The sequence below is a fragment of the Mastigoproctus giganteus genome, chromosome 2, assembly GCF_048544385.1.
Source record: "Mastigoproctus giganteus isolate SK-2022 chromosome 2, ASM4854438v1, whole genome shotgun sequence".
In the NCBI taxonomy this organism is placed as follows: Eukaryota; Metazoa; Arthropoda; class Arachnida; order Uropygi; family Thelyphonidae; genus Mastigoproctus; species Mastigoproctus giganteus.
Window position 1 is genome coordinate 93502989 of NC_143576.1, and position 13341 is coordinate 93516329.

The window sequence follows — 13341 nt, forward strand, 5'->3', positions numbered from 1 at the left end:
CATAATTCAATTGTATTCACTCTCTGTGAGATATCTACCCAATTAATAAAGGCCATTATACTGATAGACTGTTAATTTTAAGTAATTCTTAATTTATATTTTTCACATACACTTAAACTTAACCCCCACTGAATTATATTATACTGGATCAAAGGCCAGGTTTTAAAAATAAAATAAGTGTGAGGACCTTTAGTCCTTAATTTTATTTATTTATTATTTTATTTCATTATTTTATTTTTGTTTAGATCATAAAGCAGATATATTTCCTGCCATACATAATGTCAAATTGTGAGTTCCTAGCAAATTAAATACATATGCTACATTAAAAAATAATTTAACCAGTTGTGTGTTATTAGTAGTATGTAATAATCTACTGAAATTGTTTGATGTGTTAATATTGTTAGTTAACTCAGTTGTATTTTCTGAATTAACAGGCCCATCTTGTAGAAAAGTTTCTTCACTATCTGTTCAATAATATGGAGACAGATCCTATGTGGCAAAGTGAGTTTTATATTAGGGTATTCCAGTTTGCTTCATCCTTTAATCTGATTTATTCAAAGTTTTATGCATTCTTCTAGTAATGTGTCCCAGTTTGCATTTTATGTAGCAAATTTAGTCACTTAAAGCACTTTTACTGAACTTATGCATGTTTCTCATCTAATTTTTTAATTGATTACATACATCAAGCAAGTAACACGAAAATACAATTATTTCAAGTTCTGGCCCAATATGCTTTATGTTTTGAATGGTAAAAAATGATTCCTCTGTGATAAGTGGTACCTGTTATATTGTACAGAGAATTTTACTGATCAGAGTTTTTCATGAATACCTCTAGCACACTTAAGAATCTACTAAAGGTTAAGTCACGTAATGTCTAAAAAGAAATGCCACCTTTCTGTTATTTGTTTTTTTAAGTACTAATCTACTAAAGCTGTTGGTCACTCAGTGGCACTTCTGCTTCTATGTGGAGTGGTTGGTAACCTGGGAGAAGAAATCCATTCTCTGAGGGTTAAAAGGCACAAAAGTGGATAACAAAAAACATTTCACATATGAATCTATTGGATCAAACAACAAATGAGACAGAAAAGAAAAAAAAAAAAACAAAAAAAAAAACCAGAAGCTGTACTTTATCATATTACTTCTCTTTCCTTAATTCTGTATTCTATGATAGGCCACTGAGTAAGCTAGCCTCATTTTTAATTGAGAAACTTGAAAATGTGGCTAGGAGTCTGCTAATTGAGATGACCAAGCACAGAATACAGAAAGACTATTGAAATTGTCTACTTTTGGATGGAATCCCCAAAAAGGTTATCTAACACACCAACCTGAACCAGGGTCAGATTTACATATAAGCTAAACAAGCTACAGCTTAGGGCCTCACATTACAAGGGGCCTCACTCCATCTTTAAAAAAAAATTCTTTTTTTTTAATATTGTCACAGGTGAACTGTAAGAGAGAAAGAGAAAGAAAAAAAGGGGCCTCATACATGTTATAGCTTAGGGCCACAACAAGTTTAAATCCGGCCTCAACCTGAACTCCTCTAAAGAGATAAAGCACAGTGCAATCGGCTTGCTGTATCGGAGGAGGAGGAGGAAATTGCATGAGATCTAGGTGACAGAACATTGTGAATACTAAAAGAATATCCATATAAAAAAGATGGAGTCTTTCCCTACTTGAACAATTATCCTTACAATCAAAACACTGATTCTACCATTAACTATAAAGGCTGGGTACCTAAGGTGCCAAGTCTGACTGAATGTTCCCAACTCAGTCCACTAGGTTCTTGAATTGTCACAGACATTCTCTCAGATATGCCAGACAAGCTGCACTTGCTACCTGGGAGTCTAAAACGCTCATGGAACTGATATTCGGGTGACACTCAAGTCAAGTGGACCCAATTTCGGCAAAGTCCAGACGGTCTGTGACAGTCAAATCCTCTGCTTGCACCTTCACGATGGTGGGACTGTTAGTAATCCTGGGTTTAACCTCCATGCACAAGTACGGTGGGTGACCACCCAAGTGTGAATCAATGTAAGCAGAGGTCGAGGTATGGCGCCCACATCATCATGGATGACATTTGAGGTTATGATGAACGTTGTGGCACGATCCAATATTCCTTACATTTCCAGGGTACAGCTCTAAAACGGTGTTCACAGGCCGGCCGCTAGTTAGTACACCAAACCGAACCTATTGGTAACTCTCTAGGAGGCTTCCAGATCAGCTAGTGTATAATCTTGCTACCTCTACTCTGCCAGATAGTGACTGGAGGGAGTCCGAGTAGTGTGTATGCGGGGAGCATTGTCAAGGCCATGTTATGTCAAGGATCTGGGTATATTCTTACCATGTGTACGCCATATCCAAAAATTTCATTACTTCATACAGCATGTCCCACCCACTTTTTCGTACTATTGAATACACCATGAATTGTCAAACTAATAGAGTAAGCTTATCTGCGAAACGATCTAGACCTCCCAATCACTTCCTAATTCATTTCACAAATTTACGTGGTCTCAATTCTAATCTTAACGATGTCCATTTCCATTTGCAGTCTGCCAAACTCCATGTACTTTTTCTAACAGAATCTCATTTATCGGTTGATTCAACTACTGCTCATTTCAGATACCCAAATTATTTGCTGTATGATTCCTTTCGCCTCAAAGGTGGTACTTGTGCATATGTCCGTTCTGATATTCCCTGTCAGAGACTTGGCAATTTGGAATCTCCTCTCTTTGATCTTCTCTGGCTTAAAATCTCTCTACCTCATTGTGTCAAATTCATCTGTAGTCTCTACCATTCTCCCAGTTCCACTAATCACTTGGAGCTCTTTGACTTCCTCTCTTTGCAACTTGACTTTCTCCAGTCCAACTTCGCTAACAGTGAGGTAATTTTCCTTGGTGATTTTAATGTTCACAACTCCAGCTGGCTTCCATTTTCTAGTGAGACCGACCCAGCTGGTCGAGATGCTGAGGCTTTTGCAATTACTAATGACCTTGCACAGATTGTTCATTTATCTACAAGAATACCGGACAATCCTAATCATACAGCCAATACGCTTGATCTTTTTCTCACAAACAACCCTTCTAAGTACACGGTCGAAGTGAGAGGTCCTTTAGGCACTTCAGATCACAACTTGGTGATTGTCTCTTCTCCAATGGAACCTTTATCTCATGGCTATTTCCAACCTCGTATTGTTTGGCATTACAAGAATGCAAAATGGGATGACCTTCTAGATTTCTTTCCCTTGGTCGGATTACTGTTTCAAAACTTCTGATGTCAATGTTTGCTCAGATCATGTCAGTGAAACTATTCTTGCAGGAATGGAATCCTTTATCCACACTCCACTTTAAAATCTCGTCCTTTATCTAAACCATGGTTTTCCAATAAATGTGCTAAGGTTGTTCAAGAGAAGAATGTTGCATATCATAATTGGCTTGTTTCTAATTCTTCAGTTTCATTTTCTGTCTACACCAAAGCTCGCAACAATTGTAAAGCAGTTATTAATCAGTCCAAACTAGAGTTTGACCAGGCTGAGAGTAGAATACTTGCTTTTTGCCCTAATGGTAGCCGGGCATTCTGCTCCCTTGCCAAAGCTATTGGCCGCAACTTTTGCCCATGTCTGCTCCCACCTCTATCCAAACCAGATGGTTCTGTTGTCACTTCAGCCAAGGATAAAGCTGACCTGCTAGCATCCCATTTTTCTTCCAACTCACGTATTAATGATCTCGGTAAAACACCTCCCACCATTCCCAACATGCTCCATTCAATGCCTCCTGTGGTCTTCCGTTAAATGGATGTCAGAAGGATTTTGATGAATCTTGATTCTAAGAAAGCTCCAGGCCCCGATAGTATTTCTCCACTTGTTCTCAAAACCTGTGCTCCTGAACTTGCTCCTTATCTTTGCCACCTTTTTTCACTTTCTTATTTCAAATGTGTTTTTCCTTCTGCTTGGAAATTTGCTCAAATCCAGCCAGTTCCTAAGAAGGGTGACAAATCCCTCCGATCCAATTATCGTCCCATTGCAATTACTTCTACTCTTTCTAAAGTAATGGAGAAATCAATTACCCGCTAACTCTTGAACTACCTGGAGACCTTCTGTCTGATCGACGATCGCCAGTATGGATTCCGTCAGTGTCATTCACTGGTGATATTCTGGCTTATGTTACCCATTTATGGATAAATTCAATGGAAGGGTTTGGTGAAACACAAGCAGTTGCTCTTGACATCTCAAAGGTTTTTGATTGTGTTTGGCATAAAGGTCTTCTAAACAAGCTTCCATCTTATGGTTTGCCAACTGTTTTTTGTAATTGGTTATCCAGTTTTCTCTCTGATCGCTCACTGAGGGTGATGGTAGATGGCTCTCTGTCTTCTAACTTCTCCACTAATGCCGGTGTCCCCCAAGGTTCAGTTCTTTCCCCCACTCTTTTCCTCTTGTATATTAATGACCTTCCATTGACTGGAAATCCTATCCATAGTTTTGCCGATGATAGCACATTGCATTCCACTTTCCATTTTGAGAAACCTTGCCCTGCCCAATCAGTGTCAACTTCTTGAATATCTGCTACCAATTCCTTAAATGCCATTCTTCAGGTAATTCTTCAGTGGGACAATGACAACTTAGTTGATTTCAACCCTTCTAAATCTCAGTCTTGTCTTATATCTCACAAAAAGGATTCTTCTGCTCCTATGCTTATCTTTAGTGACACTCCGATTTCTTCGCAAAATGATATAACTCTTTTGGGGATTACCTAACTTTTAATCTCTCTTGACACAAGCACATTACAAATATTGCTTCCTCTGCATCTAAAAAACTTGGTTTTCTCTTTTGCTCTTGGCATTACCTTTCTTCCAAACAGCTGCTCACTCTGTATAAATGGCAAATCTGCCCTGCCATGGAATATTGTTCCCACATCTGGGGTGATGCCCCCAAAACCTCTCTCAGGCTTCTTGATTCCATTCAGAAGAGGGCAGTTAGGTTAATTAATGATTCGTATCTAACAGAGTCTCTCCACTCGCTTTCTCATAGACGTACTGTTTCTGCTGATGCCTCTTCTATAGATACTTCCATGGGCACTGTTCTTCTGAATGGGCTTCTATAATGTTTGCCGAACTCTCTGGAACGGAACATGATATTGCCATGGGGGATGTCTTTGTGTGTGCGTGATGTAAGGAGTGTAAGGAAATCAGGCGACAACTCAGCGTTGTTATGGGCCTATATGAGAGTTTGAAGGACAGGGTGGATGCCCTCGAAAGATCTAAATTGAGGGGCCCATCAGGCTCTCAGCTGCCCACATCAACGCCAGAGCTTGCACTTGGTCATCGCACAACACAGCGGCAACCCCTAAGGCAGAATGCGCTGGTCCCACAGGAACTAGTAGTTGTTGGTGACTCTATTGTCAGGGAAACGGGGAACATCCTTTGTAAAAAGGATAGGTGGAACAGGACCAGGGTATGTCTGCCAGGGGCAAAGGTTGATGACGTTGTAGAGCGGATATCATCTTTCAAGGGCACAAAAGGTGATATAGTTGTACACGTTGGCACTAATGATATTAAGAGTAGGAGACCGGCAGAATTACTCAACAAGTACAGGTCACTGTTGAAAAAAAGCCGTGAAATAGGGTTGAATTTGAAAGTGTCTGCAATTCTGCCCAGACACGATAGGAGGGAGTATATGATGAGAGCCTTGTCGATCAATTCGGCCCTGGAAAGATTGTGCAAGGCTCAAGGGGTAGAATTTTTTTCAGCCTGGAATGTACTTGTTAACAGGAGAGATTGCTTCTACAGGGATGGGATACACTTAAATAGAAAGGGTGCAAGAATATTTGCTGATGCTATCGAGGCAGTGTTAGGTGGGTCGGAAAACTGCTAGTTTGGGGGGATACGAAGACTAATAGTTTAACAGTAATCGCAGGCAGAGGTGAAGGTGATTCTTACACAACTTCTATTAGAATAAGAAGCGACCTGGAGCGAGGGGTGTTGGGGGTTTCAGGGACGGATGGCAGTCATCATGGAATAGTTGGGTATATGGGATGTGTTAGGGTAACAAGGAATAGGCATAGGAGCATGTATGCTTGCATGTATACCAATGCTAGAAGTATAGTAAATAAATTTGATGAATTTGAAGTGTTGGTCAAGACATCAAAGGCGGATATTGTTGGGATAGCAGAGACGTGGTGTCACAAAGATATAAGCAATGCAGAACTGGAATTTGGGAAGTACAATGTGTACAGAAAGGATAGACAGGACAGAAAGGGAGGGGGTGTTATGCTGTTAATTAAGAAAAACATAAAATCAAAGGAAGTGCACCCAGTTAATATAGATGAACAGTGCTCTGTTGCGTCAGTTTGGTGTGAGATAAGCACTGCGAAAGGAAAAATAAGAGTAGGAGTGTGTTATAGGCCTAATGACTTGAATGAGTACAATGAACAATTGTACAGAGAAATAGAGTGGGCCAGTAAATCAGAATGTCTTATAATGGGGGATTTTAACTTCCCAGATATTGACTGGAACTTGTGGGTTGGTCACTCACACACTAGTCAGACTTTTGTGGATTTATTGGATGATTGTTTTCTGCAGCAGCATGTTCGAGAGGCAACCAGAGAAAGTAACACTCTTGATCTGGTTATCAGCAGTGATCATTCGTGTATTAAGAATTTGCAGATAAAGGAACCACTAGGTGGCAGTGATCACAGTGTGCTGAAGTGGGATTTACTCAAAGAGGTAACTACCGTCAGGGGTAAAGGAAAGGGTTTTTGCTTCCGTAAAGGGGGGTACAGTGGTCTCAGACAGTTTTTAAATTCTGTACAGTGGGATCAACTGACGATGTTACAAACAGTAAATTCTAAGTGGGAAGCATTCAAGGAATTAATCGTGGAAGCTACTAGACTTTATATACCGATTAAGAAATATCGTTCAAGGTTTAGGCCTAAATGGTTATCAAATGAACTAATGAGACTCGTGACAGAGAAGAAAAATGCATGGGATGCATATAAATTAATAGGTGACGCAGAAGCCTGTGGCAGATATAAGCTAGTCTGTAATCAGGTCACAAAGGAGGTTCGGCAGGCGAAGGCGGATTACGAGAAATCTTTGGCAAAAGATGCTAAGAAAAACAGCAAGGATTTCTTTACTTATATAAACTCTAAAAGGAAGGGGATGGATATGATTGGTCCACTTGACATCGATGGTTCGACTGTTGATGATCCTGCTCAGATAGCAAACAAACTGAATGAGTATTTTGCATCTACATTCACACGTGAGGAATTATTACAGTTTGAAAATGGAAGAAGGTTATCAAATTGTAGCAGTGTGCTTAATGATTTTGTAATAACTGAGAGCAAAGTGGAGGAGAAATTGTTGAAGTTAAACATAAGAAAGGCACCTGGGGTGGATGGGATCTATCCAGTTATTTTAAAGGAGGCGGCAAAGCAACTAAGCAAACCCTTAGCCATAATTATGAGAGCATCCTTGGACTCAGGGGAGGTTCCCACGGACTGGAGATGTGGAAATGTGTCCCCAATTCACAAAGGTGGATCGAAGGGTGACACGAGTAATTACCGACCAGTTAGTTTAACTTCTGTTCCGGGTAAAATAATGGAGTCACTGGTTAAAGATGCATTGCAGGATCATCTAGACAAGACTGCAGCAATAATTCAAACACAGCATGGGTTTGTTAAGGGAAAGTCTTGTCTGACAAATTTGATTGGTTATTATGATGTGGTCACAAAGGAACTGGATGCAAAAAATAATTTTGATATCATATACTTGGATTTCAGGAAAGCTTTTGACACTGTTGCGCATGGAAGACTACTGTATAAATTGGAGCAGAATGGTATTAAGGGTAAGTTGCTACAATGGATAAAAGGATGGTTAAGTGGGAGAAGACAGAGGGTGGTAATCAATGGGTGCTGCTCTTCGTGGACTAATGTTATTAGTGGAGTCCCACAGGGTTCGGTGTTGGGTCCACTGTTGTTTTGTGTATTTATCAATGATATTGATGAAGGTATATCAGGCTTATTGTCGAAGTTTGCAGATGACACAAAGGTTGGCAGGGTTGTTAATGACAGTAATGGCAGTGTGCTACTGCAACAGGATCTAGATAATTTGGGCAGATGGGCTAAGAAGTGGCAACTGAAGTTCAACCTTGACAAATGCAAAGTACTGCATATGGGTAGAAGTAACCCCAGAGAAACGTACCAACTGTGTGGTACTACACTTAAGGTGGTAGAAAATGAAAAAGACCTGGGAGTAATTGTGCAGTCAGATATGAAGTTTTCTGAGCAGTGCAGACAGGCTGCTAGGGCGGGTCATGGGGTTTTGTCAATGATATATAGGAATTTTGCTAGCAGGGAAAAGGAGGTGATTGTCCCTCTGTATAAGGCAATGGTCAGGCCACGCCTTGAGTACTGCGTACAGGTCTGGAGGCCTCATTTTAGGAAGGATGTAGATTTGCTTGAGCGTGTACAGAGAAGAGCAACACGATTGGTTAGGGGAATGAAGGGATTCTCTTACCAAGAGAGGCTTAAGTTCTGCAAATTGCAGTGGCTGGAGACTAGGCACCTGCGCGGTGATCTGATTGAGGTGTATAAGGCCTTGAATGGGTTGAGCACGCTGAATTCTGATGGGATCCTTCCACTTGTTCAGATTACGAACCTACGGGGACATAAGTTCAAATTAAGAAAGGACAGATGTAGAATAGATGTGCGGAAATTTGCCTTTAGCCAGCGGGTGGTTAATTGCTGGAACAAACTTCCATCTGTCGTTGTGGAAGTTGATAGGTTAAATAAATTTAAGGAAGAACTGGACAGGCATTTGGAGGGAATGGTGTGATTTTTTTTTTTTTTGGCTGATGCTGCATAAGCTCCTACACTTGCTTTCTTGCATCATGTGCCACTACTACTACTATTCCTGCTCTCTCTTTGAAAACAGTCCGAACACATGCCGCCACCAGCCAACATCCATTTACTGTCTAACTTCAAACTCACAGAACCAACTTTTCATCTTCCTCATTTATTCATTCAACTGTCGTTTTCTGGAACAACCTTCATACGTATTTCCTGAAAATTACAGTCTACATAAGTTGAAGTCCAATGTCAACAAATATCTTCTTTCGTCTTCTCAACCTCCAACCCAAGCACGGTACTAAGTATTATGTTCTAATACCTCTCTTGTTCGGGAAAAGAAAATTGAGATTAGGAATGTGTTATAGGCCTAATGACTATAATGAGCAACTGCAGACATAAAGTGGAGCAGAATGTGCTATACACTGGTGCCTCGCAATTCGACTATAATCCGTTGCCGAATTAGATTTGAATTGCGAATTTGTCGAATTGTGGATCAATATTTTCCACATAAGTTTATGGCAAATTGATTAATTCTATAATTAAAACTATAATCCGTCGCGAATTAGATTCGAATTGCGAATTTGTCGAATTGTGGGTCAATATTTTCCACATAAGTTTATGGCAAATTGATTAATTCGTTGTTGGAGAGAAATACACAGTATTATTGACTTTACTATATTCTACTATATAACAAACGAAATTACAAAATACATAATGAGTATGTACATACATTTCATTGAGCCTTAGATGTTGGAAGGATGTTTTATTTATCTTGTTCTACCCTTTCTCTTCTCCTCTTGGCTTGAATGGGGATGAGGAATTGATTAAGGGTGGACTATCTCTCCCTCTTTTTCAAGATAGCCTTGAAGTGATGCATAGTAGTGTTGTTAAACAAGTCTGTCATTCTAGTTATAACAGCAGTGTTGGGGTGCCATTTTAAACAAGCAAACTGCACCTCCCAATGGAATAAAATTTCTTTAATGGCAGCTGTGGGCATCGGCCCTTTTTCCCTGTCTTCTTCAAGTGAAATTTCCTTTTCTCTCTCTTTTTCTTCCTGTTCGCTGAGTGTTTTGAGTTCTTCTGCGGTTGGTTGGTCATCGTGATCCTCCACAAGCTCTTCCGCATCAGCCTCATCAACTTCTCCTATGTTGAGGTTCTCCGCCGTCGAAATGATTTCTTGCATGGCCACAGTTGCTTCTGATTCTTCAGTGGCTTGGGCTGCACTGTTGTCATCGCGAAAAAAGGAAGGAACAAGTTTCTTCCATGATGCACAAAGGGTCCTCTGTGTCACTTCCTTCCAGGCAGTTTTAATAAAGGAAATGGCGTGAAGAATATTGAACTCAGTCTTCCAGAACTCCTTCAGTGTCTTATCAGAAGAATGAGTCATGTCGAAAAGCTGTGAAAACAAAGCCTTGCTGTAAAGTTTTTTAAAACAGGCAATTACTTCTTGATCCATGGGTTGGATCAGTGATGTGGTGTTTGGAGGCTAAAACTGGACTTTGATGAAATCAGAGTCAATTTCAAGAATGTTCGCCAAGTCTTGGGGGGGGGGGCACTAGCATTTTCAAGAATCAGCAGTGCTTTCAAAGGTAAATTGTTGTCAATGAGGAATTTTTTTTATGCTTGGGGTAAACTCCTCAAAAATCCAATCTTTGAAGACTTTCTGGTCTACCCATGTATTGGATCTCCCCATCACTGGCAGTTTGGACTTGATGATTTTCTTCCCAAAGCAGCGAGGATTTTTAGAGTGATAAACGAGAAGTGGCTTTACTTTAAAGTCTCCACTTCCATTTGCTGCCAATAACAAGGTAAGCCTATCTTTCATAGGCTTATGTCCTGGGAGTGTCACGTCTTCTTGTGTGATGTATGTTCGATTTGGTAAGCGCTTCCAAAATAACCCAGTTTCATCCCCGTTAAAAATTTGCTGCAGCAAGTAGCCTTCCTTCATGATTAAATCTTCAAATTTTTTCACAAACTCTTCTGCAGCCTTTTTATCTGCACTAGCTGCTTCCCCATGTCTGAGAACACTATGGATATCTGTTCTACCTTTGAATCTGTGAAACCACCCACGACTTTCCTTGAATTCATCAGTTTGATCTGAGATACGTCCTGGAATTTTCTTCTGCAATTCTTCAAAAATTAACCTAGCCTTCTCACAGATCATTGCTTGAGTTACTGGATCTCCTTTCATCTGTCTTTCTCTAATCCAGGTAAGAAGCAGCTTTTCCATTTCTTCATTGATTAAAGATCTGTTTCTGTCAGAAATTGGCACTGCTCCAGCGAACACTCTAGCAACTATAATCTTGTCTCTTTGTTGCCAAAACGTTGCCACGGATGACCTAGGGACGCCATACTCTTGAGCTACATCTGTAATTGTTCTACCTTTCTGCACTTTATCTATAATTTCTTTCTTCTTTTCTATGCGCAACCAAGTGTGTTTCTTTCCTGAATTATTCCGCTGTTCACTTCTCTTTGGACCCATTATCAAATTTCACTCAAAAAATAAATAACTGCCAAAGCACAAAATTTTTTACTTTATGAGAAATGCAGAATTATAAATTAGCACAAACAACTCGAGCAAACGTGAACTCAGACTACAATTATTAATGAGATATTGTTGTCTCATAACTGAGGATGAACTGACGGCATACCTGTAGCTATCTTTGAGGGCGGCTAACGTAATTGAACGATTGTAAGAGGCGCCTCCGTAGCCAGGTGGGAAGGAGCAGTAGTGCATAGCACATGCTTCTTGATTAGACCGGGGTTCGAGCCCATCACCACCAAATATGGAGGATGCGGAAAGGTCGGGGAATGACCACCGCATATCCCGGAGCAATATGGCCTTAGTTGCTAATGCTCCTAAAAACCAAAAACCAAAACAAAAAAAAAACCAGACGATTGTAGAATCTATTCCCGCTTTATCTATCATTGGTTAAATGTTACTCCCGCTCTTTAATACCATTGGTTAAAATGTATGAAGCAACCGTCATTATTTAGTGCTATTTAGTAACGTTAAATGCAGCTACGTAGTCCAGCAAAGAATTCTATCGTGCAATATCATGTAGCATTTGCGCCGGCCCGCGAAATCCGACTGTTGAATTGCGAGGCATCACCTGTAATGGAAAATTTTAACTTTCTAGATACCGATTGGAACTTTGGGTTTGGTTACCAGCTCGCACAATAGCGAGATTTTTGCGGGTTTATTGAATGACTGGTTTCAGCATGTTACAGGAGGCAACGAGAGAAAGCAATACTTTTGATCTGATTATCTGCGGTGAGGCTTCTTTCATTAAAAACTGCAGATAAAAGACCTAATAGGTGGCACTATCACAGTGTATTGATTTACTTAAAGATATAACTACTGTCAAGAGCAAAGGGAAGGGCTTTTGCTTTTGTAAAGGTGACTACAGTGGTCTCAGACAGTTTTTAAATTCTGTACAGTGGACCAACTGTTGATGTTACCAACAGCAAATTTTAAATCGTGAAGTAATTGTAGGAGAGACTGTTCAATTCTTAGACCTATATGGATGTCATATTTACTAATGAGACATGTCAGAGAAGAAGAATGCATGGGATGCATATAAATTATCAGGTGATACAGAAGCCAACAGGTATGAAGTAATCTGCATTCAAGTCAGAAAGGAGGTTTGGCAAGCTAAGGAAGATTATGAGAAGTCTCTGGCAAAGAATGCAAAGAAAAGCAGCAGACTTCTTTATTTATGTAAAAGCTAGAAGGAAGGAGGTCCACTAGATATGAATGGCTTAACTGTTGATGATCCTTCTCAGGTTGCTGAAAGATCAAATAGGCATTTTGCATATACAAGGTTGTTAAAATTAAAGTATCCCTGTGTAAAGAGCTCTGTAGCAAGTTCTAAGGCTCGTACTGAAGAAAAATTTGGTCAACAAGTACAATAAAGAATGCGCTCGCCATTTATTGGAAAAAAATTTAGTTACAAAATTTGTCACTATATGGCGCCACGGCAATACAAATCACTTTAACAGCGCTACAATTGTTCAATGTGTTCTCCATTTTGGTCAACAATAGTTTCCATTTGAAGAACAGCATTTGCTACAGCAGAACATAACATGTCAACTGGAATAGCCAGCACATGACATCTAATGCTGTCCTTCAGATCTGCCAGAGTTTGACATCCTTCCTGATACACCTGGTTCTTCAAAAAACCCCACAACCAGAAGTCGCATGGGGGTGAGGTCCACAATCAGGGTGGCAAGATATCTGGAAACAACAGCTGATGACCCGTTCATCTGTAAAGTGTTGGCTTAGCAATCTTTGGACACAGCGGTGGTTGTGGGGTGGCGCACCATCTTGCATGAATATGGTATCCTGAAGGCACCCACGTTGCAGCTCTGGTATTGCGAAATTTGCCAACATTTCATAATATCGCTGTCCAGTGACGGAGCAGATGCGGGGTCCAGTCAGTGTTAGCTGTTCAAAAAAATATGGCCCAATCATGAATGTGGCTGTAAATCCACACCACAC

At 40.2% G+C, this 13341-nt stretch overlaps 1 protein-coding gene across 6 annotated transcripts in view; it reads left to right on the top strand.

Moving 5' to 3' along the window:
• The window catches only part of Gapvd1 (GTPase activating protein and VPS9 domains 1), a 442880-nt gene that overhangs the window by 392517 nt on the left and 37022 nt on the right, over positions 1 to 13341 (top strand). For all 6 annotated transcript variants that reach the window (XM_090389457.1, XM_090389454.1, XM_090389464.1 and 3 more), the window contains one exon: positions 435 to 501. In XM_090389457.1, coding sequence (XP_090245583.1) covers positions 435 to 501 — 67 coding nt within the window. The remainder of the gene's footprint in view (positions 1 to 434; positions 502 to 13341) is intronic.